The 24,175-nt window shown below is 37.6% G+C and overlaps 1 protein-coding gene across 2 annotated transcripts in view; it reads right to left on the bottom strand.

The window, feature by feature from the left end:
- The window catches only part of TPK1 (thiamin pyrophosphokinase 1), a 265,356-nt gene that overhangs the window by 91,379 nt on the left and 149,802 nt on the right, over positions 1-24,175 (bottom strand). For both annotated transcript variants that reach the window (XM_033099184.1, XM_033099185.1), the window contains exon 7: positions 3,448-3,559. In XM_033099184.1, the coding sequence (XP_032955075.1) occupies positions 3,448-3,559 (112 nt within the window). The remainder of the gene's footprint in view (positions 1-3,447; positions 3,560-24,175) is intronic.

The raw sequence follows: 24,175 nt of genomic DNA, 5'->3' as shown, positions 1-24,175 counted from the left end.
TTTAAAAACGTGTCACAACAACACAAAATACAAGTTTTCGTAAATATATCTTATATATGATATATAGCATTTTTATGGGGAAATTTTTTTTAATTACTGAAAGTAAAGTTCAAAGTAAGTGGAGAGGTAAACTATGTTTTATGGATCAGAAGACTCAATTTCATACAGAAAATTTCTTCCCCGATTATTTTATCCTCCCCAAATTAAGCTATAAATCAAACATAATTTCAATAAAAATTACAAGGGAATAGTGTGTGTGAGAGAAGTTTGTCAGGCTGATGCTAAAAGTTATGAAGAGAAAAAAGTCAAGAAGAGTCCTGAAAATTTGAAAAACAACGTTGGGGTACTCAACGGACCACATTTCAGTATTTATTGTAAAGCCATGGTAATTAGGCAGTGTGGTTATCAGTACAAGAAGAATGTAAGTCAAGGAAACAGAACAGAACAGAGATTCAAGAAACATACCCATGAATATGAACACTTAGGGCACACTGAAAATCACTGGAGAAAGGATGACAAATGATGCAGGGCAGGTGGTTATCAGTAAGAGAAAAAAAAAGGATCTCTAACTCATATCATGCAAAAAATCAATTTCAAGTGAAATAAAATACCTAAAAATAAAACATAAAACTAAAATATGAGAACGTCCTTAAGACCACAGGGGAACAGAACGAGGATTTCAGACATAAAAATTACAAACCTTAAAGAAAAAGATTCATAAATTTGACTACCTTTTATTTAGCTGAATCTCTGTGCACACAAAAATGCCATAAACAAATGGAAAAGGCAAAATATAGCCAGGAAGATGACAATTAGGATCTGAAGACTTCTGAGAATTAATAAGGAATAAGCCAAATTAGCCCAATGGCTAATGGGCAAAAGAAAGTAGCCCTCCCCAGACGAGGAAACCGGCAGGACTACTGACGACAAAGGAGGCTTTTCCTCACCAGCAGAGCCCACAGGGAACTATTACTGACACTGATCAGACTGGCACCATGGTTACATCTGACCATACCAAGACCTGGGTGAGGACGTGCGGCATGAGAGCTCCTACACACTCCTGCGACCAGGGCACCCTGGGAGAACCATGACCAGAGCAAGGGGACAAATCCAGTGAAGGTGAGGATGCATTTATCTGGGACACAGCTCTTTGATTCCCAAGAGAATGCAGCCTAGAGAAACTCTTGTACCAGACACATCACAGAATATTCACAGCACACTGCTACAAAATAAAATATTGTAATATAGTCAGCTTCAACAATATTTATACATACTCCCTTCTAGGTGATGGGTACATAGGCGTCTTTCACACTTCCTTAAAAGACAGAATGTGATGGGAGAGGCTGCACATTGAAACGAGGCAATCAGACTCCTTTTAGAACTTGTGGCATCCTATTTAAGAGCAGGTGTAGACTGGGAAAGTCTACACGACCCCCTGAAGAATACTCTGATATACTTCCCCGTAACGACTGGCTTCTCTTCTTCCCCAAAAGGGAGCAGTCCCTGGCTGCGTGACAGCACCTGCGTCCCCCCACTGCGGGTCCAGCCCTACCCACTCACTTTGTAGGGTGACCAACAAGAGGACACTGACCTGAGGGCCCTTTCACAGACCATGACCCTAAGCAAGGGCCCTCTCTGTGAAAGGAATCTGTCCACTTCACGTCAACACGGTGTGGCCTGTCACAGTGATTTTTATTACTTTTTAATGAGGTCATATCACATACTAGGAGACCCCACCAATTAGCCTGTTTACCACAGAGAATAAGCGAAATACTCAGTGTCTCAACTCCATTGTTTTGACTACTCCATGAAGTTGCGATTTACTTATTTCCACATAGTTATATAGAAAAAAGGAAGTATTTCAAAAGTCAAAGCACTTTGTAATTATATAATGAATAGTGGACAGCACGACAGCAAGATCAACAAATTATCGCAGGTAGGACAGTTAAAAGGCCCCCTCCCCAGAGTAAAGTTTATTATACAGAATTAGAATATACGCATTACCATGAGACACAGGGATCAGAGCATGCTCTAAAGAGCCCCGGAGAATGTCTGATCCTGGGACAGCTCCTATTACTGTGGATAAAGTGAGGTCACTACTAGACCCAGAAGGAAGTTCACCACTGTAGAGATTGGGTCCTTGGAAAGAATGGGAGCTCTAAAAAGCACAATTGTTTTAGGCTGGAATGTTTTCAGGAAAGCTTCTAATGTCAGTTTCAGCTGGCCAGCTTTCCAAGCCCGTCACATATTCTATGCACTGGAGGAGATCTGTCCTCACCATCCTTCCAAACTCTATGAATTCTCCAGACATGTGCTTCAAAAACATCTCCAGTTTTTCCTAATTATTTCAGCAGTGGCTCATAGAAAGTTCTTTTAAAATATCTTTTTTATCTTCAAATTATTTATTTCTTAAAATATCTATTTCCTTAAGGAAACCTGCAGGTTTTACATGGTATAAAAGAATGGCGTGGCTCTGTGTTTTACTTTTTACCACCTTAGAGGTACTGGTCCTTCAGGAGATAATCCCTTCAATATTCAAAGCTCTTTGATTAAATTACTGTTATTATGAAAGAGACTAAGGTTGATTTACAACACCTGATGGTTGCTTCTGGAACCGGCATTTATTTCATCGATAGACCCACCTCATTTGTTTGTCCTTTACAAACCAGGCAATTTTAGCATAACTAGGACCTAATACAGTTACTAAGTCCTGGAAAACATTTTAAAATTTAATAACAGCAGCTAATGATTAAAATCTCAGAGGTTTGACTATGAAAAGTGCTTGCTTGCTACATTAGAATAGCTGGTTCTCTTTTAATGAGGAAGGCTGAACAAAGAATTCTTAGATATGGCACCAAAAGTACGATCCATAAAATAAAAAAATTGGAATGCATCAAAATTAAATTAACGAATTTAGTTAATGAAATTTCAGAAAATGAAGAGATAAGCCAAAGACTCTGAGAAAAGATTTGCAAGTCATATATCTGGTAAAGGACTTGTATCTGGAATACATATAGGAATCTTACAATTTAACCTAGAAAAAGAAATAACACAACTAAAATACGGACAAATGATCTGAATAGACATTACTCCAGAGAAAATAGACACATGTCCCACAAGCATATGAAAACATGTTCGATGTCATTAGTCATCAGGAAAAAAGCAAATAAAATCCACAATGAGATAACACTTCATACCCACGAGGATGTGCATTAAAAAGGTGGATACTATTAAGTGCTGATGAGGATGTGGAGTAACTGGAACCCTCACACATTGTTGGTGGAATATAAAATGGTGCAGCTGCTTTGGAAAATAGTCTGGCAGTTCCTTGAAAGGTTAAACATAGACTTACCATATGACCCAACATTTCCACGCCTAGGTAGATACCAAAACTAAATTTTAAAAAAAGAAAGAAAACCTCCCTTTTCAAGGGAGGGTTTTACTCACTGAGGTTCCACTTGAGGCCCGTTGTCGTAACCTGATTGCAGGGCTGTCCAACAGGAATAAGGCCACACCAATCTCCTTCCATTCCCGTGTCTACATGCAACTTGTGCTTTCCCTGAAGTAGAAGAGGAATGACCATTAGGATGGGGAAGAGAAAGAAGGGATGATAAAGGGCACTGAAGACCTAGTCGATACACTGGGTACCATCCTAGGAACTTCACGTGGTTTATCACACTGACAACAAATTTATGTAGTACACATGTGCTGAATAATCCGAGGAACTTTCACCTGACTTAATCCTAGTGGCAATTTTACAAGGTCACTTATTGTTAAATTTAACTTTCACATATGAGGAAATTGAAGCTTGTAGAGATGACGTATGTCCAGGACCACACAGATTATAAGGTGTAGGATCAGGATTCCTACCTACCTACACCTGCCAATTCCAAAAAACTGGACTGATTCCACATGCAAAAGATGCAGAATTCTAGGGTCTGAATCAAACACTGGCTAAGTGTAAATAAAACACTGGTTCCTAAGTGAAATCTCTGCTTTGAGAATTGGGCTTCTAAATTTCAACGTCAACCTGCTTCCCGTGTCCATGGCCGCTCTAGATGCTCAATGAAGTACCTCTACCAGGAAACTGGCTATTGGCCCTAAGGAACTAGTATGTTTCTCCCATTCTGATTATGAGAACTTAGGTAATTTACCATGTTTTCAATTTATCCATTTATCAGAACATTAAAGTTCAATGTAATGCTCGATCAAGGACATGATGTTTGCTTTTGGAAGGCTTGGAAACTCCTCTTCTATAAAGTAATGAGTTTCCATTTCTGTTCTAGTCATTTTCCTTAGGGTGTATGGTCTTTATAAAAAGATACTTCAAGTCCTTGTGGGAAAATGCCAAGGCATGCATGCATTCAATACAGAATAAAACAGTAATTTTCATAATTCACAGTTCCTAGAAGGAATAAATTCTGAAGGATATTCTTAACTTTCATAAAGCAATGTTTGAAAGTATATTTAATATATGGCATATTACCAGACTAAGGTATCTAAGTCTCCTTCTACATTTTACTTTTATTCCAACTATGCTTTTTGTACTCTATGTTATAAGTTTCTGTTGTATACAAGGCCTTAACATACAAGTAGGTTCTTTGTCTTCAAAGAATTCCTTTTCTTAGGAAAACAATTCTCTAGATTACATATCAGTCCTTGGAATGTAATACAGGTTCATTTAGATCTTTACTACCTATATAATTCATACACATAGATTCATAAGGTATGTTTCATATTTCTATTTGAACATTCAATCAGAAAGCATCAACTCAATTAAAAGTCCTGAAATATATTCAAATGCAAAGAAAAATTTTTAAAGGAAATACAAAATACATTTTGACCTTGGTGCTCATCATTGGGAGAAAAGATAGGTAACACACGTAGATATACAAAAAGCAATGGATTAGATGTACACAGAGAAACGGGGGTGGACTGGAAACACAATGCTTTGTGAAAACATAATGCATAGTAGGAAACAGAATCAGGGCAAATTATATAACACATCTATATAAATTAAAATAAATTCAAACATGACAAGATACTTTTTCTAAAAACAAAATTTTTAAAATATGCATTTATATACACTAACATGTTTGCCCATGGGAAGAGTAAGGAGAATGGGAACGTGGGCTAGGGATAAAAGGGAAGCAATCGATGAAACAACGAAGATTCTTGCCTTGGATGAGAGATGATAATGTGCCTTGAACCAATGAGTATGACTGACTCGATACTGAGACCTTATAATAATAAATACGTTTTTTAGATATAAAGGGATACAAGACTTAGAAATTTTTAGACTCTTCTGAAGAAAAACTAGATAAAATATTCTAGTAATGCCCAACAGCAATTAAGGAGGAATAACTGGAATACAGCCATAGAAAAAACTCAGGAATGAAATAAAAACTAATCTCGTTCTTGAGTAATAATCTTTGGTGATTTTCTTTTAATACCAGTTTAGAGCAAAAGCATATATTGAATGTCAACTGTAACTGAAATTTTTTTTTAAATTAAAAAAAAAAATTTCAAGATCTGTTCGATCTTAAAATAATGAGGAAGGCAATGAATATACAGCAGGGCTAGAAAAGAAAGCTTACCACTGTGCCATTTAATCAGTGTGTTTTATAACAGCCATCTTATCCCTGGGATAATAAAACTTAACATGTACACGTACTGTTTCCTTTGCATTATATGATATAAGTTGAAGAATCTTCTCTGACGGAGTTAATATCCACGAATTGAGAAGTAGTTTCCATAACCTACCATTCCATTTCATAACCTGCCATCATAGGTTTCAGAAATACGTTGGAAAATGGAGTGTTTCTAGGAATTTATCTATTTCTTCCAGTTTGTCCAATCTGTTGGCATATAATTGTTCATAGCTTTTTCTTACAGAAATAAAATAATCCTTTGTATTTCTGTGGTGTCAGTTATCACTTTTCCTCTTTCATTTCTGATTTATTTGGGTCCTCTCTTTTTCTTGATGTGTTTAGTTAAAGGTTTATCAATTTTGTTTATCTTTTCAATGGACCAGCTCTTGGTTTCATTGATCTTTGGTATTGTTTTTTTAAAACTCTCTTTCGTTTATTTCTACTCTGATCTTTATTATTTCCTTCTTTCTATTCACTTTGTGCTTTGTTTGTTGTTCTTTTTCTAGTTCCCTTATGTTCCTTAAGATTAGATTGTTCACTTGAGATTTTTCTTGTTTCTTGAGGTGGGCCTGTATTGCTATGACTTCCTCATAGGACTGCTTTCGCTGTGTCCCACAGATTTTGAGTCGTTGTGTTTTCGTTTTCATTTGTCTCAAGGGATCTTGTGATTCCTTCCTTGATCTCTGTTAATCCATTCATTGTTTACTAGCATGTCATTTAGCCTCCATGTGTCTGCGAGTTGTCAGTTTTTTTCTTCTAATTGATTCCTAGTTTCATAGCATTGTGGTTGGAGAAGATGCTTGCTATGATTTCAATCTTCTTAAATTTCCTGAGACTTTTTTTGTGGCTTACCATGTGGTCTATCCTGGAAAATGCCCCATGTGCACTTGAAAAGAATGTATATTCTGCTGCTTTGGGGTGAAAGGCTCTCAAAATATCAATTAAATCCACTTGGTCTACTGTGTCATTTAAGGCTGCTGCTTCAGACCTTGAAAATTTTAATCTGAGAATAAACTCATTTGTAGACTTGAGAAATTACAGATAGGTCTTAGCCTATAATCAATTAACATTTTTTTCTTTTGTTCCATAAAAATGTTTTGCCATATGTGAACGGTCTTTGTGGTTATAAATATGAAAATTTAACTTTGTGTGGTTAAAAGGGAAGGATATCGTGCTTTTCTCCTATATCCTCAAGTCTATGTGACATCTTTCAAAAGTGAACAAAAGGAGTTTTTGTTAATGCCTCGGATTTACTGATTCATAATATATGCTAGCCTATATGTGATTTGACACAGGCAGGTATACAGCCTGACATTAAAGAACTCCCCTAAAGATTTATGCCATCACTGGAGTCTAGATGCACCTGAACTAATCATTATTCCATCTCCTCTCATGAATCATTGCACAGGTTCCTGTTCTGAGCTAAGATAAGTCTTTGAAGTCAAAGGCAGTGCTATAGTAAAGATGTAACAAAAATCAATCACAGATGGTATGCTTTTCCAATCATGGTTATTTTTAACATATTAACTCCTTCAGTAAGGTATGAAATTGTAATTTAGTGACAGGGAGCCAAGACACTGCTTGGCACCTGAGTTGGAAATCACACGATGAATGTATTAAGGACAGAGAGTGTCATGGAATCACTTTCCCCAGTTGCTAATGCCACACTAGGACAAGTACACACAAATGGATACCTAATGAAAGAATCAGAAATCACTGTCTCTGTCTTTGCAAATGACAAGGACATGACCAAGAGAAGACAGAAAGCTCACCCTAGATTTGGCTGTTGCAAATATACCAAACACTGAGGTGTCTGAATCCTGTTTAGATTTCTAAATCCTTAAATCCAATCACCACATTTTATGCTATAGTATCTTAGTGTGGATCTCACAAAACACACAGCAATTTAACAAGATCATTCACAAAGCCACTGAACACAGGAAGAACAGAAACGTACTTTCTACTTCGTGTGTAACAGATTTCAGAAGCAGGTGGCAATGCCAGTTTATAAAATAGAAAACATTCATCAAATTGCGGTTAAAGCTGAACTTACGCCCTATGGCTAATTGCAGGGAAAATTTCTGGCACATAGTTAGGCCCTGGATGAGGAAACACTGCTGTACATTGATTAAATACAAGGCTGACCTCTGGTAGCTCATCTTTTGTTAGTCTGTCCCGGTACTTAAAAATTTATGAACAAACACCGCAGGACCTTAAATAGCCTGCAGGAAAGAACAGCGAAAGTAGTACATGGAAGGATCTACAGTACATTTATCAGAAGAGGTTACCTCACCCACACAAAGACAGATGTTCGTGCTGGCACACCTTCAGACTATATGACGATTGCAAGTGGTCACTACAGAAACAGCCTCCCCAGGAATTTACAGGTGCAAAATCGCAGAGCTGAAAGACTTGTGTGGTTTCTTTTATTCTACTTCACAGATGTAGACTTCAAAGTACAAATGTATTGGTTTTACTGAGAATAGCGTATATTGACTCAATGTTACATGTAAACATACTTATATATTCATTTCATTTGGAATATTGCCTTTTGAAAATGCATGAATACTCCATCTGTTGATAGCTTTTAGAGTTTCAAATCATGTCAGAACCGTATTTTCCAAAGTGCATTCCGCAGAATATTACTTCCCAGGTCAGATAAAACTGGGAAAATTGCTTTTTAGAAAACTCTGTTTAGCTGAGCGAGTGTTTCCCACACTTTCTTGACTACAGATGGTCCGTCTACCCCTGAAATGACACCTTGTCATTACCCATGGAATCTGCATTTCATGAAATCTACTTAGAAAAATATTGCCTTGGAATGGTAATTTTGCACAGCGTCTAAAACAATATTTTGGTTTCAATTTTCCATATCTAGAATATGTCAATGATATGCTTTGAAATTAATAACCTCCCTCTGACTTATGTTTTGGAAATTATTTAATAACCTCAGGCTGAAAACGTGTGTTTTGATTGAAAGGTTAATGACAATACTGGATGGTTATCCAAAAAAAAAAAAATCGCCAAATGTTACTTAAAGTAGTTTGTTTATTCAAAAATCAAAACTATTTATGAAATGTCTACTATTGTTAGAGATAGTAAAATACTGTAATAATAGGCTAACTTTCTCATTAACCCCCTAACACTAGACTGTTTCAAAATAAAACTGATAAAATCAGTGTTTCTCCTTTCTTTCCTGTCAACTCTATATTCACTTTTTTTTTTTTTTTTTTTTTTTTTTTACAATGCATCCTACCCAATCTTTGCCTCTCTTTTTATTCCAGTCAGAGAGAACAATCTGGTGTGTGCTCCACACTACACTGTCAGAAACCTGCTCTTGTCTGTATCTTTTGGAGGAGCCGTTTTAAATGATGACTTCTGAAGACAATACTTAATCCCAGAAGCAAGAATTTCAACAGTAGAAACGGGACAGGTTATACTGAAAGACAATGTTTTGAGTCAAAGAGTGATGACGGAGTTTTCCAATACCTTCAGGAAAATGTCACTCTACCTGACACACACGTGGTTAGACTACCCATGTCCTCCCATCTATGCCTGGGCTGCTCCTCTATCCCTAACCTGCAGAAAGTCGCAGCTCTACTGTATGAAAACTCCCTACATACTCCACTTAACACAGAGCACTGGCTTCTAACGACTACAACGGTCATCGTTTATACTTCAAAATGTAGCGTATGTTACTGTACTGCATCTCTCAAATGGGTTCATGTCGCATCCTTAAAAAGAATGGAATTTCTTTGAATATAAAGAGGGTGTCTTTTATATCTGATGGGTTTATAGCTCATGGTAGGAACATATTAAGTGTTTGATAAATATCTGATTGATTAATGGCTTAGAGCAAAAGGAAAAAGTATAGATAAAAAGGTGTCAGTATGCTTAGAAAAATATCAAAATTTGAGTAGATGAAGGAGGGTCCAGTTGAACTAAAAGGGACAGATGCCTAGAATTCTATGTGTAGATAATGTTTGCTTAATTGCACATTAGGACTAAACCACACACAACCAATATTTACGACTACCCTGTCAACAGTATTCAAAATACACTTCGAGGTGCACGGTATACAGAGTATACGTTTTATATTTGTATGTAAAATGGGCATTATACTATTATCTCATTGGGGTGTTTTGAGGACTACATAACACTTATAAGATGGCAAGAACAGGGCTTTACACATTCATATTATAAATGCTGACTTACTTATTTATCCCTCTCCCTCTGTCAGGTCCCAAGTTTAATTTGAACACAAGTTTTCTTTACATTCGGTTCTGTTTTTATTTCCTAAAAGCCTGGTCACTCTGTCCCAGTAATTTTTTAAAGAAAAATAAATGTGATTACTCCTAATACTAATATGAAATGTTAGCAGGAAGGGAGAAAAATAATTTTTTTATTTGAATTTATGTTCAATCATTATAAGACTTTAAACTATCTTAAAGAGAAGAACCACATCTCCATTTGCTGTACGGAAGCTCTAGTTTTCAGTAAACTCTTTTTTTAAAGGGTCCCCTATTCTGAAATACTCCTTCTTTAATAGGAGCACACCTCTCCAACTTTGATCAATTTTAGAAAAGTTCTAAGAACTCTTTCTGAGATCTCATATCTGGTCAGCATATCCAAAATGCAATTCTTAAAGTTACTGTTTGGAATTCTCAATATAACCTGAGCCTGGTACTATGGTAACATAAGGTTCTCTCTCGCTCTCTCTCTTTTTTATTTTTTGGTTCTCTTTTTTCAATGCAAGCAATTAATTGAAATAAAATTCAATTCAGACACTGAATCCACTGGACTTGTTTCTCAGATGTTCTCATAATTGGTGAGGAGTTAATTGGTGAGGAATTTCAGCACTGCAATATATATTTCAACTTTCCTCCTGTGTTGTTAACTACACCAATTCTCTTTCTCTAAAAGAGCTGTATGTAGAATCTCCTATAATAGACAACCAGCTCCGCACAATTACCCCCTGCAAACATTCTCCTTACCTGACCCCTCCCTTCTGTCAGGTCGTCAATCCCCCACGCACTTCTCTTTTCTGTCATCCCAGGAGTGTAAATCATTAAGATCGGTAGGGGAGTGTGGAGGGTGAGGGTGAGGTCATTTGAGAGTAAAGAGAACTCCTGGAACAATCCTATTCGTTATCATATCTAAAAAAAACTCCAGGAGGTCGCTTCTGCTTGCTGAGCTGTAGTATGGCTGAGGTTCAGCCTGTTTCACGGAGTTGGGTGTCTAGTTTTGTTGTGTTTTTCACTCACATTCATGATGCTCATGGGATATTGTTAGTGCTGCTGAAGAAGGCGGAAGGAAAGAAAAAAAGCTTTGCATTTATTTATTTCAAACCGCAGCATGACTATCAAACTGTAGAAACTGGAGGAAATAATGAGCAAGTTCCAGTTAAGAAAAAGGAAGAGAAGTGAGGTACTTTTTGAATATCTGCTATGTTCTCCTAATATTCTTCTGGGCCCCAAAATTGTCCTAACAACCTCTGAGGGGCAGATGTGCTACTATGACCGAGACTGACCCAGTACAGGCATTAATTTCCTCAGGATCACTTAGTGGGCACCTGGTAGATGTAGGATCTAAAGGCAAGTAGGTCACGATTGTCAAGTCCACTTATTTCTACAACATCACCATGTTATTCTAGGCTTCTAACATCAAAAGCCAGTTAGAACCACTTCATTCCTTTACTTTTCCTCCCATTCTTGCATTTTGTTCCCTATGTTCAATCTCTAAGTTAAGCTTTTGCAGGACCTTGTCCAAGGTTTATCCCAAATAACACAAACTTGAGCAGTAAATGAATTAATAAATGAATAACTATTGGGCTTGACCACATCCTCCTCTCTTCAACATTGGCCATTTAAGGTACTCGTCCCCATTCATCTAATTGTTCTTCTCTAGAGACTAAATGTAGAGAAGGTGCTGGTAAGAATGTGTGGGCCACGCATTTGTGTTTTCAAAACACACTCGGTTTTCCAGGAGTTCAGACAACAATGGCTAAAACAACATCATTGACTGGGCTAAGGTTAAGAAAATTCACATAGAAAAGTATTTTTTAAAAAAGATTTGACTACTTTTAGTCAGGAACAAATAGGACCATTTTGCCCCCACCCCTACCCCATAAAATATTAATCAGAAGCAGTTGGGTTAATAGCACATGATACGAGTTCCAAGACTCAGTTCAGACAACCATTCCCTCCACCACCCTCTTCAAAGCCTGCAGCCCCGCTACCTGCCCTCCCGTGAGCTTCCGCGGGCCCCACAGCCACTGCTTTAAGTCTGACTCACTTTTGGAAGATAAATACCCCAAGGAGAGAAACCACACCTCATGAATTTGTATATCTCAAAAACTTTGCAACTGTTGGATACCAAGTAGGGATACAATAAATATTTATCAAAATGGGGGCATGAACCTTAGCTGTTTTCATATAACTACTCTTGACCTTCGATTCATGTGCCAGCTACTACCTCACTATCCCAGTTTTTAAAACTTCGAGAAAGACTTGTCTAAATTCACTGTCTCCAGTTCCTCTCCTGCAATTCTCTTACACTCATTGCAAGTACCCTTTTCTCCCACCTCTTTTCCAAATTGGCTTTCTTCAAGATAACCAGTGACCTTCAAACTGATATCCCCATGGTCAATTATTCGTCATTTGACTTATCAGCAGAATTTGCCCTAGGGTACCACTCTCTCCTTGATCTACTATCTTTACTTTGCTTCCAGAACACCACTGCTCTCTTGGTTTTACATCTTTACCCACGATTTCCTTTGCTGTCTCCTCCTCTTCTCTCCAGACTCCTGAAGTTGGACTGCCTCAGGCTTCACCCCTTAGTGCCAGCTAGATCCTTCTCCCTCATCTACCTACATTTATGCCTTTGGTGATCTCAATCATCCAGATCTTGGAGAATCCCGAATTTCTATCTCTGGCCTAGACTTCTCTCCCCACATCTGGTCTTGAATATCCAAGTGCCTATTTGACATATCATATCCTGATCTTTTACCTCAAACCCACCCTGTTCACAGCTTTTGATCTGAGTTGATATCTTCTCCATCCTTCCAACTGCTTAAGTGAAAGTTTTTCTTTCTTTTTTTTTATATCCATAAGGAAATCCTATTTACTCTATAGTTGAAATATATCCAGATTCCTATCACTTCTCATAATTCCTTCACTACCACGCTCTCCAAGTCACCATATTAAGATCGCTCCTCGTCCCACCAGAGTCTATTCTCAACTCAGCAGCCAAAGTGATCCTTTTAAGAAGTCAGACCTAACTGCCTCTGCACTGACCCCCTCAAGTGCACCCCTCAAGTGAAAGACTCCCAGCTTCCCGAAGGCTTTCCATTTGTCTCTTCTAGCTTCTGAGGAGTCTGCTAGATTTTAGGTTCCGTCCATGGATTGCGTATAAGAGAAACACTGCTCTTATTAAGGAATCCTTGTTGGAAGCAAGCCTGAGGGAATGTGCTCCATGCCCAGTGCTGTGGTTAGAGCATGGGTACTACAGAGAAGACTTCATGTACTGGAACTGAATCCCCTTTCCACCATGTCGGTTTCATTTTCCTCATCTATAAAACCAGAATAAAAGGGTTGTTGTGAGGATCACATGACTTGATATGTGAGCGACTTAGAATAGTGCCTGCCACAGAGTAAATAGCTCTATAAACACTGTTATTATTTTATCACACAAAGAGATTAAAATGGGCAACGGAACAATGCAGTGCTTTTAGACAGTCAATTTACCTGTCTCTCATGTTTCGTGTCAAGAATGTTAGGAAAAGTACCCCATAATATATACGTATTATGTATTGGCAAAACGTTGGAATAAATATACCTTTCAAGTTATGTTGATCACAATCTTAATTGTTATCGTCATCTTATTTTGCTTCCTCTCACATATGAGGTAAGAGTCCTTAACATCAGAAAGGTAAAAGTGCTGATTGTTTTGTTTTCTTTTGGGGGGGTGGGGGGATAGTTTTTGATGTCTTGAGGTAAAACTATGGTAAGATTTCTGTGAGGAATAGTCTGCTTTCATGCAGCTTAGTTTGACAGTTCTGTGCTGTAAGGTTATTATCATGAAGACACAATTAAGCATACTAGATGGGACACATTCGGTCTGCAGTAACAACTGACATTACAGCAGTCTTCACGTTCATCACAAATCAAGCACAACTGAACTAACTACCTAGGGTTTTACCCTCTCTTATCCGTACAAATGCATGTGTTCAATTCATGTACTTACGACTCTTTACCCAATGTCCTTTTGGTAGGTCAGTCTCCAAAATGGCATCCAGTGAACCTTTCCTCCTGGTATTTATGTCCTCAAATGGTGATTCCCCACACTGCATAGGACTAACCTGTGTGTACCTGCTGATGTGCGACTTCTCGGCCACATCATAAAAATATTATAGCTGCCCTATTGCTTGCTTGCTTCTGCAGACCACTTGCTCTGGGGGAAGTCAATTACCACGTCATCTCATGGGGACATTCAGGCAGCCCTGCAGAGGCCCAAATGGGGAGGAAGTGCCCCCACTCCAAACAGCCAGCATCGACATGCCACGTAAGCAAGTGAGTCATACGATTGACACCTGGCATAACTGAACTTCATGAGACCCCAAGCTTGAAGCACCCAGAAAAGCAAAATTCTAGACCTGCAGAGAAACTTTGAGAGATAATAAATTTTCTTGTTTTAAGCCACTGAGTTTTCTGGTAATTTGTTACACGGCAATGGACAACTAACACACTCTTGATCTCTTGCTGTCCCTTTCCAGATGCCTCTGTCTGCACTGCCTTCTCTTTCTTTCCCTACTGTTTTTTTTTTCTTTCTCATTTCCTGTGTCCTTTCTGCTTCTTTAAATGTCTACAGAACAGAACATATGTATATATAACTCATATATATATTTAACTTACATATATTTAACTTTTGTTCAAAAGAGTGTGTGGATCCCTTTTCAAATGTGTACACACGACAAGTTTTATTTTTCTTTCTTTCTACCAGCTTTTCTTTCCTTCTCTGTGGGCTATCTGGACTGATTTTTCCTCTAACTTTATTCTTTCCTAAGTTATCAATTTGGGAAAAGTAAGAGTGAAATTAGAGGAAAAAGGTTCCCCAACAATCATTAAATTTCATCTTAATGAAATTCAGATAGATAATATAATCACTAAAACAGAACATTTTATGCTTAACAATACTACATATACTCAAACTCACTACACGGTATGCAATTATTTAAAAAGACTACACCAAAGCAAGAATGAGCCATATTTCATAATGCTGTGTAGCAGGGAGAAAAAAGCATTAGAATATTGTACATTTACTATGTCACTTCCTGTCCCAAAGTCATTTATTTAAGATCATTTACAGATGATGAAATGTGACCAAATAGTTATTTCAAATTTGATTTGGATACTACGAATTTTCCAAAATTGGATCCTCTGATTCCAGACGTACTTCAGGAGCAACACACGAGAGGCTGCTTCCTGTGTTCTCTACCTTACATTTTCTACTCTTCTAATTTCTTTTTTATATAATAAAAAAAAATTTTTGTTTTAGTTTTCCTGGTACAAATTTATGGAATCCTAGAAACTCCACAATGACAGAAAAGAACAGGTCCTCACAACAAAGCAGAATTACCAACATATTTATGGCTTTATCATTTGACAGGTAAGGTCAAAGCTTCTCAGAGTTTATTCATAACACTGCATCAGCTTTCAATTCTTTGAAAATTGCTCCTTGGTACCAGCTTCCCTGAAATCACAGAGTGGCAGCCACTCTCTTAAGGCATAAATCAGTTTCTAAATAACTGATAGCACTTTTTCCTCCGGTCCTGGACAAAAAAAAAAGCACTGTGCGTCCACTGTTGAGAGTTGACACTTAGAAAAAGCCAGTGCACAAAGGGTGCTTTTAGGGTTTACTTTCTGAAGTCATTTGTAAGAAAACAGTCTTTGGGATTATAAAAAATAAAGGTCCTGCTCTTGAATGTCACCGGCATTTTAATTTCCTCTCTTCTTTCATCCAGCAAATACAAATTAAATACTATCACAGACTTAGTGACTGCTTATCATGACTAATTCTGTCATGACTTTTTTGTTGCAAAGTTAAAATGTGCAAAGTGTATGTTATTTGGACACAATATAATACAAGCCAATGACATAAGGGCAAGTGAAATAGATGGATATATGTATATACAACTAACTACTTAGAAGAAAAACAAAATGAAAGACATAATAAAAAGACGCAGGACCAAATATTTTGATTTTTTTCTATAAAAGGCTCTTTGTTGCAGAGGACATTAAGAAGTAGATAATAAAAAGCTTTTATTCTAATAATTCATAACATTATTTTTTAAATATTTGGCATTTAACATCTCAGTAGCCATGGCAGTTGGGTGTTTCTTCTGAGATATGTTGATGTACCTAGTGAAGGGTCTGAAAACCATCCCATGTGAACAATAGGTGAAAACTCGGCATCTTTAATCGGCAGGCATGGTTTCCCATCAACGAATTATCTCTTTACTTTTCTACGAAAATAACTAAATGTTGCTTTTCCATTTAGCTGTCTATTTGAACAAAAATTAATATGATTCTATTAAGGGCCATTCAGATGACCGTTTTATAAGCGAACGTGGCATTCGATGTGAGTGGCTGTATTTTATCTTATGTTTATCACTGCTACCAAGGCCACTGCCACAAGAATCAGCAACGCTGCGGCCAGATCAGCTGGACTCTAGGTCTGACTACCTGGGAGCAACTGCTCTTCTGCCCCTTACAGGCTGTGTGACTTTGGACAAGTAAATCAATCTCTTTATGTCTCCATTCTTGAGCTATCTAACATCACAGAGTTGTTGCAATGGTTAAATTCATAGTACGCATGAGGCACCTGAAACAGTGCTTGGCACATAGTTTTCAATAGATCTTGGCTATGCCATAATCCTTATTTTGTCCTGGCCAATGAAAACAATGAGCGAGGTGGGTGTAACGTGCGAACGGTGCACTTGCACGAGGGCCGGAGCTCTGCTGTGCACCTTTAATTTTTCCCTAATTCTGTCAGATAAGCCAAAGGAGAAACCAAGATGCAGAAGAGAGGGCAGAACTGCCATGCAGCACTCTCGTAGGAAATGCATTAATATAACTTCGCCTCTGTCTACATTCCCCCAGCTCAGCTCAGTACCCATGCTAAGCCCAGTCTACGCAGCAGAGTTATGGCACCTTCCCAATATCTCAAGGCTGCTGTGAAAACAGACCCCATAAATGGGTACAGAGCCTATTACATGAAAGAAAAATCATATGACCAAATTATTTGTTTTAAAACTGCCATAATTTTACTAATTTATTTTACACACTAACACCTCTGTAAATTACACAATTCACAGTGCTGCTTGGGTTGGATATGTTATCTAAACAGATGTAGTGTCCCACTTAGAGCCAGAAGGAACCCGTACCTTCTGGCTCTAAGTGGGACACTACATCTGGTATAAGAAGTTACTGGGGAAAGGTAATTTTGTGGTAATTTTAAATTCTCAATGAATTTTTAAAAATATTACTCACTTAAAATTAATTGTTCAATTTTTAGAAACATTGGGCTTTGGAGTAATAGGAGCTAGGCTGCTATTGTATCCAATAGAGATAAACTAGGATTCATTGTGTAGAAACTGTCTTATGCAATTTTCTTTCTTTTCCTAAAGAGCCAACTTGACATTAGAAAGCAAAAAAGGGGAGTTTTTAAAACCAGGCAGTTTTTTTCTTCCCGTTAAAATTGTTTATATTTATGTCCCTCTTCTGAGAGCAGAAGGATGATGCCTTATTAAGCTTTGAGTATTAATAAATGACCTCATTCAATTCTTTAACTTACAAAAAAAATTGCATTCTAAAAGGAAAGATAGATACTACTTTCTCAAATGAGCAAAGTTAGTATCTAAATACAGTTAACATAAATAATGTACTTTTGTAAGTGAAAGAACGATATACAGGATACACATGCTTTTAAACATAAGTAGCACATTTTAATCTGCCACTTCGCAGACACTAATGAATACGTTTTAAAAAGCTCCAGTTCCTTCTCTCCTAACCTAAACTTAAACACTCAAATAGAAGGAATAGAAACCATCCGCTGTGTGAGAAGTCAGTGTGGTGTGTGTGGTGGAGGGAGAGGGTTCAGGATGGTGTAGAAAGAGCACAGAATTAAGGTAAATAGAATGTCTTTTGGCCTCACGGAAATCGAATGCTCTAGGCCCATTTGAATCGGGTGAAGTACTCTTCACCTGCCCATTGTATCACTGACTGTGTTCATGCAAGTGTAGCATGCCCGATGCATTTTTCTGGGAAACTTGCAGATTAATCTGGTTTTAGAATAAGGGAGTGATTGGTGCAAATGTGAAAGAATCATACCAGAATACAAGGCTCCTGTATGTAGGGGTGCTCAGAGCTCCAGCTGCGCTAGGAGGAGCTGCTCAAATGGAGATGTATCAGGATTTACCATTTCAGACCTTGAGTCTAGGTTAGGGCACGTCTTCTAAGCACTTAAAACTTAAAGGAATATGGAGTATAATGAGATTTTCTTTTCCCTCTAAAAGGGAAGCCCGATGAATGATGCTTGAAAGTACCAACAGTCATTTTTACGAGTGCTCAACACACTGATATAAGGCTTTCCCCCCGTGTGTACCTAAAAGAAGGATTTTGTTTTGGCTTCTCAAGGATGGTCACAGCCTCTGTTGGAAGAAATGTCACCTGTATAAACTTAAATAACTGAGATAATATACTTTCTTCCTAAATAACAAACATCGAACTATGAATAGATTTTAAGATATAAAACCATGGATTTGTGTTCATGACTGTATATCCTAATAAGAATCTTAGCACTGTTTACAACAACCAAAATGACAAAGTTTCTTCAACAAAAATATTGAGGGTCTGACGGGAAGAAGAACAGGAAGAAGAAAAAAAAGAAACATGGAAACAAAAATATGAACCAATTGAAATGTTCGAACCATGTTGGAATCCCTAATCATGAAACAAACGGTCTAAACATCTTGAAACAATGGAGAAAATGTTAACACTTTATCATACTAAGTAATTATTTTTAACTTTATTTAGGTGTGATTATGGCACTATAATTATGGGTTTAAGAGTCCTTTTCTTTTAGAGACTGTATGCACAAAAGTATTTTTAAATGGTCATAAAAACAATACACATTTTGCAAAGCACAAACAAAAGATAGATTAATATATTAGGTTGGTTTCTTATGTGAGGCCAAGAGAATCCTATAGGGGAATGGGATTCGAATCAGCCAAGCCCAATCAAACAATGAAACAAACTGACCAATAATGATAAAATGCCATGAAATAAAGAATATGATTCATTCAACCCTTTCAACTTGAAGCCCAAAGGAAAGAGATTGAACACAAACAAAACAGAAATTAATTTCATATACCTGGCCTTACATACTTAATTTTCATGCAAAGCACGTGCCTTTTCGTTTCACTTATAGACGAAGAAACTGACTCAGAGAGTTCCCAGGAGCCACAGTTGGAAACACTACAGTCAAGACTGAACCCTCACTCAGAGCCAGAAGCCCCTAGAAAACACCTAAGTCTGTGTTGAATAATTTAAAATTTTCAGACCTAATAAACCACAGGATAATATACACAACACTGCTTCTTCTTACACTCGCTCATTAAACAGCTATTCTATAATTAACGATGATATAGTCTCCTTCCAGTTCCCCATCTGAAGGGTCTGAATGTTTTCCTTTGAGTATAACTCCTCTCCAAAAGAATCCTGGTGTAATAAACCTCCTTCTACTTTAGATATAAACGCAACTTCTCAGGTAAAAAGCACTGTAGATAAAAAGAATGGAGGATGAGATTTGTAGCATTAATTTATTTTTTTAATGTTGCATATCAACATTTTTATGCTAAGTAGTAAGTTAAAATTTGGTTCATAAAATTGTTTTAAATGAAGTGTGTGTTAAAGAAAAGATGGTTTTAAAGAATTATGCACTATTTGGTTTTAGAAATGGAATTCTTTATGGCAGCCTAGTGGATGACACGCAGGATTAAGTGTTGCTGCTAATAGCCTCGCAGCCACATTTAACAGGATTCAAAACCGTCTTATGAACGTGGCTGCAATGAACTGGTGCTTGCAGGGGCAGAAACCTTTAGATCAGAGATGCAAGCTCAATGAACAGAACATAAGGTCTTCATACTGAGTTGTATCTATGGCCAACCCGTCTCGGTTTTTTATCGCGGAAAATGGCCTCCATTTGCTTTTCTCAAGGGAGAGCATAACATAGTAATTACTAGGAGTACAGAGTAGTATGTGTGCGGCCGAAGGCGGGAGTACGTCCGGTTTCTGCATCTTTCTAGCTGTAAGTAAGACCTGGAGCTTCAGTTTTCTCACCTGAGAAATAAGGAGAATACTATCTTTTTTGTAGCGTGGTTGTGAGGTTGTTATACAAGTTAACAAATAAAAAGAAATGATCACTCGGACTAGTAAGGATAAGTAAGTACTTATCACTCGGGTAAGTAAGACCCAGTATTAGCCACTATCATTACTGTCATTATTACTGAAGACCTTGGCTACCCACCACTGGCTCAATGCGGAACTCCTACCTATGACTGTAACAGCCCTTTGCACGCTCACAGGTACGATAACGTTTGTCTGAAACGGTCGGTTCCCAAGTGGAACTCGATGGATAGACTCAGGGCTTCTATAAATACTTAGTATTGTATTTAAAAATTTTAGTGCCTATATAAGTGTGTGTTTTTTTTCTGGAGAGAAGGTTCATAATTTTCTTCAGAGTCTCAAACAGGCTCCTGATCCCAAAAAGTTACAAACCATTTATCTAAGTCTAAAGGGTTAAAACCTAAACGCCTTCACTGGTATAGGAGGTCTCTTTAATTGCTTCTCCAACTACCTTCTTCCCTCTCATCTGTCACCACTTCCTTCTTTTCTCTCCCAGTAACACTGGGCTTTCTCCCTAACAAACCGCAGTTTCTTCACTGCCCACTTTGCTCAGCATCTTCTCGCTGGTCTTCTGACCCCTTCACTCGCCTGCTTTTCAGACCCAGCTCACACGTGACGTTCTTCAGGAATCCTTCTACACTATAGCATATTATGTGATGCTTCTTGAGGCTTCCACCATATTCTGTATATATTTGTAATATCCAATTTATTTTATCTTATGTGAAATAATGACCTACTTAGTGAAGATACTGTTAGCTCTTTGAGAGTAACTTATTGATCTTCAATCTAGCAAAACACCTAACACAAATAAGTTCTTAATATTAGTTGAACAAACATGTAAAAAAATGTGTCCAAGTCCTTTTAATTTTCATAAGGCTTGCTCTGCTCCTGGAAATATTTTAGAGTGTGAAATATGCTCAGAAAAAAAATATTAAGTTCTATTCATAGCTTTTCAATTACTATTATCAAAATTTCAAAAGGTGCCCACTTCTTAATAGGCTAGCTTCACCCACAGAAAATAACTCTTGTTCCACTGTCCCCTGAGCAGCACTCCTGTATATTAAAGTCACCTGATAAAGACCAATGTTCCATATTCTGTCTTCTACCTTGAGAGCTTCTGGTTAGGAGTGAAATTGGCTTCCTATTATCAGACAGTTGGAAAGGCCAAGGTGTACAGAGTTAATCAATTTGAGGCTCCTCTATCAACATGACTTTTCCCAAGAAAGGAAAGACTGGTTTATTATCATTACTATCTCAGCTGTAATAGAATATTCTTCCTCTTTGATAAGAAAACTGATTATGTCCATTCATTTATTTCTACTGAAAATCCTACCTACACCCTATGCAAGGTAGCAGGGAGCCCAATTCGCTGTAACAGAAGAACTATGTGGTCTTTATAGTTTATACCTCCTTAATGAGTTTCCCTCTTAACACTGTTGCTTCTACCCTGAATGGCATCATACCAAGCTCACGGATCATGTAATTGGAAACAGAATTATGGAGTGGAGAGACGGAAGGCTCCCTAAGACATGCGTGTGGAATGCGGCTTTAGTGTTACCTGGTGGCATAACTGTTGATGAGTCAACTCATCTTTTGAAGACCCAGTTTGCTCATCTTTAAATTTGGGTCCTACTGTCTCCACCTCATAAGGGTTTTGAGAGCAAAATACGTCTCTAATGGGAACGTGCATGGAATCACCTGAGGAACATTTTCAAAACATACACGACCACCACTCAAAGAACCACCTGGTCTGAATTTGCAGTATGTTCTTTCAAAGAGCTACACATGGATACATTATGGTACATTTATCAGGGGTGTCCAAACGTTTTTCACCAAGGGCCCTATGCGGTAAAATACACACACAGCCGGGCCACTCACTCGAGGTGAAGTACGTATTGCCTCACCTGGTTTATTTAAGTAAACGAAATATATTTTTGGAATTTGCTGCGGGCCAATTAATAATGGATTGTGGACCGCAGTTGGCCCGCGGGCTGCAGTTTGGACACCCCTGGTTTAGGTGCATCCACACAACAGGGCACTGAGCAGCCGTAATAAAAGAATGAGGATGACGCCCATTAGTGAATATAGTCTCCAAAATATAGTATTAGGTGAAAAAAAAAAGGAAGGTAGACACAGATGTATATAGTATGCTATATTTCATACAAAGTGGAGGGAATGAGAAAATATGTACATATTTGTTGTTTTTACTTTTACGTTTTGCAAAAATATGGAAGATTCTGAAAGACGGTGGTGGTGGTGAGAGGGGCAGAAATGGAAGCAAGACCTCTCCTGAGGATATCGTTTTATCAAGGTTGGCCTTTTTGAATTATGCAATGACTTTAAAAGAATAGTTAAAAAAAATGAAGTCTTATAATTTTAAATAAACTATACCACAGAACCTGATAGTTACCTTAGTAGCGTAATAACAGAAAGGATAAAATTTAATACTTCAAATGACACATTTTAGATACAATACTCTGATTGGGATATAATTCAAGGACAGAATACCTGCAAAGAAATTTTAAATTTCCCTCAGTAGCTACACTATTAGCAGTAGCACAGGCAATATAATTTTGAAGCTAGTTACTACATACCATAGTATAAAACAAGTAAGTTATTTCAAACCAAGAGTCTTGGGGGGGTAAAAACATAAAAAGGTATAAAAGTTATAAAACTATATATTAAAACTGAATTCAAAATATCTGTATGAAATCATGAGTCACACACATACACTTTTTTTTTTTGTCTCTTAGTACTCTTCACCGAAAAAGTCTGGAGGCAATACCACCGCAGTCGCAATAAGTGCGACTTATTGCGCATCTTGATTTCTAAATATCATTCCCCACATAAAGTACTTACGACATGTGAGGCAATATCTACGATTTACTGTCAAATGGTGACCCTCCCCCCACAAATACATCTTTATCTAGACTGAGAGAGCCTGCATGATAAAATACTAAAAAATTAAAAACAGTTGGTTTGACTATGTTGCTCATGATACTATTCTTCCAAAGTCTCTGTGTGTATGACATTTTCATAATTCAAAAAAAGTTGACTGGAGAGAAAAAAACGTATGCAGATGATTTCTCTGCCTCCACCTGAGTGAACCACTCTCTCTGTACATAGAAAATTCTTGAAACTGGTTATTTGGCCTTCATCCTTTTCGGGCCCCTCCGTAAGATCCAAAGGCATTTAGAGTAAGCGTGGGTTCTGATAGACAGCTATAAAGCTAAAGTACAGGACCAGCACTGGGAGAATTGTCGGCCTGCTCATGGAGGTTCCATGCACTCACCATGTGGTCCTATGCATAGTTTCCTCATCTGAGAAATAGGACCAATGCACCTGGCTCCCTGCTTAACAGGGCTGCCTGAGGAAGAAGGGAGGCCGTGATGAAGGTACCGTGTTTCCCTGAAAATAAGACCGGGTCTTATATTAATTTTTGCTACAAAAGACACATTAGGGCTTATGTTCAGGGGACGTCATCCTGAGAAATCATGGTAGGGCTTCTTTTCTCGTTAGGTCTTATTTTCTGTGAAACACGGTAATTATAAACTAAAAGTGCTGTATAACTCTAAAAATAGAAGTTTTGGTAATTTTCCAGCTTTTCAGGTACAGAGGCTATTTTATAATTCACGCGTGGCTCTCAAGAGATTTCAGTGGTATATTAAGTATGTCTTTGACATTTGGGTTGTCCTGTCTACTTGATGTCGTATCAGCCGTGTCTCAGTCTGCTGCAGAAGACACTGAAACAGGTGTCATCTTTAATTCCATGCTCTATAAAAGTGGGCTTCTCTCTCTCTCTCTCTCTCTCTCTCTCTCTCTCTCTATATATATATATATATGAATGAGAGATCAACAATTTTGATTCTACTCTGCTTTGCTAACTTCCTTCCTGATTCTGAGGCACTTTTTATAAATATTGTTGTTAAACTATTCCATATGCATCTAAGTCAAATATCTTAATTCTGATCATGATAAAGTTTTGAAGGACTAAACGGAGCTCTTAAAAGACACCTATAGATCAAATATATGTTGATGGAAAGAGAACTGACTCTGGGT

This window comes from Rhinolophus ferrumequinum, chromosome 26 (assembly GCF_004115265.2).
Source record: "Rhinolophus ferrumequinum isolate MPI-CBG mRhiFer1 chromosome 26, mRhiFer1_v1.p, whole genome shotgun sequence".
NCBI classification, from domain to species: Eukaryota; Metazoa; Chordata; class Mammalia; order Chiroptera; family Rhinolophidae; genus Rhinolophus; species Rhinolophus ferrumequinum.
This window is presented reverse-complemented; position numbering and strand designations above follow the sequence as displayed.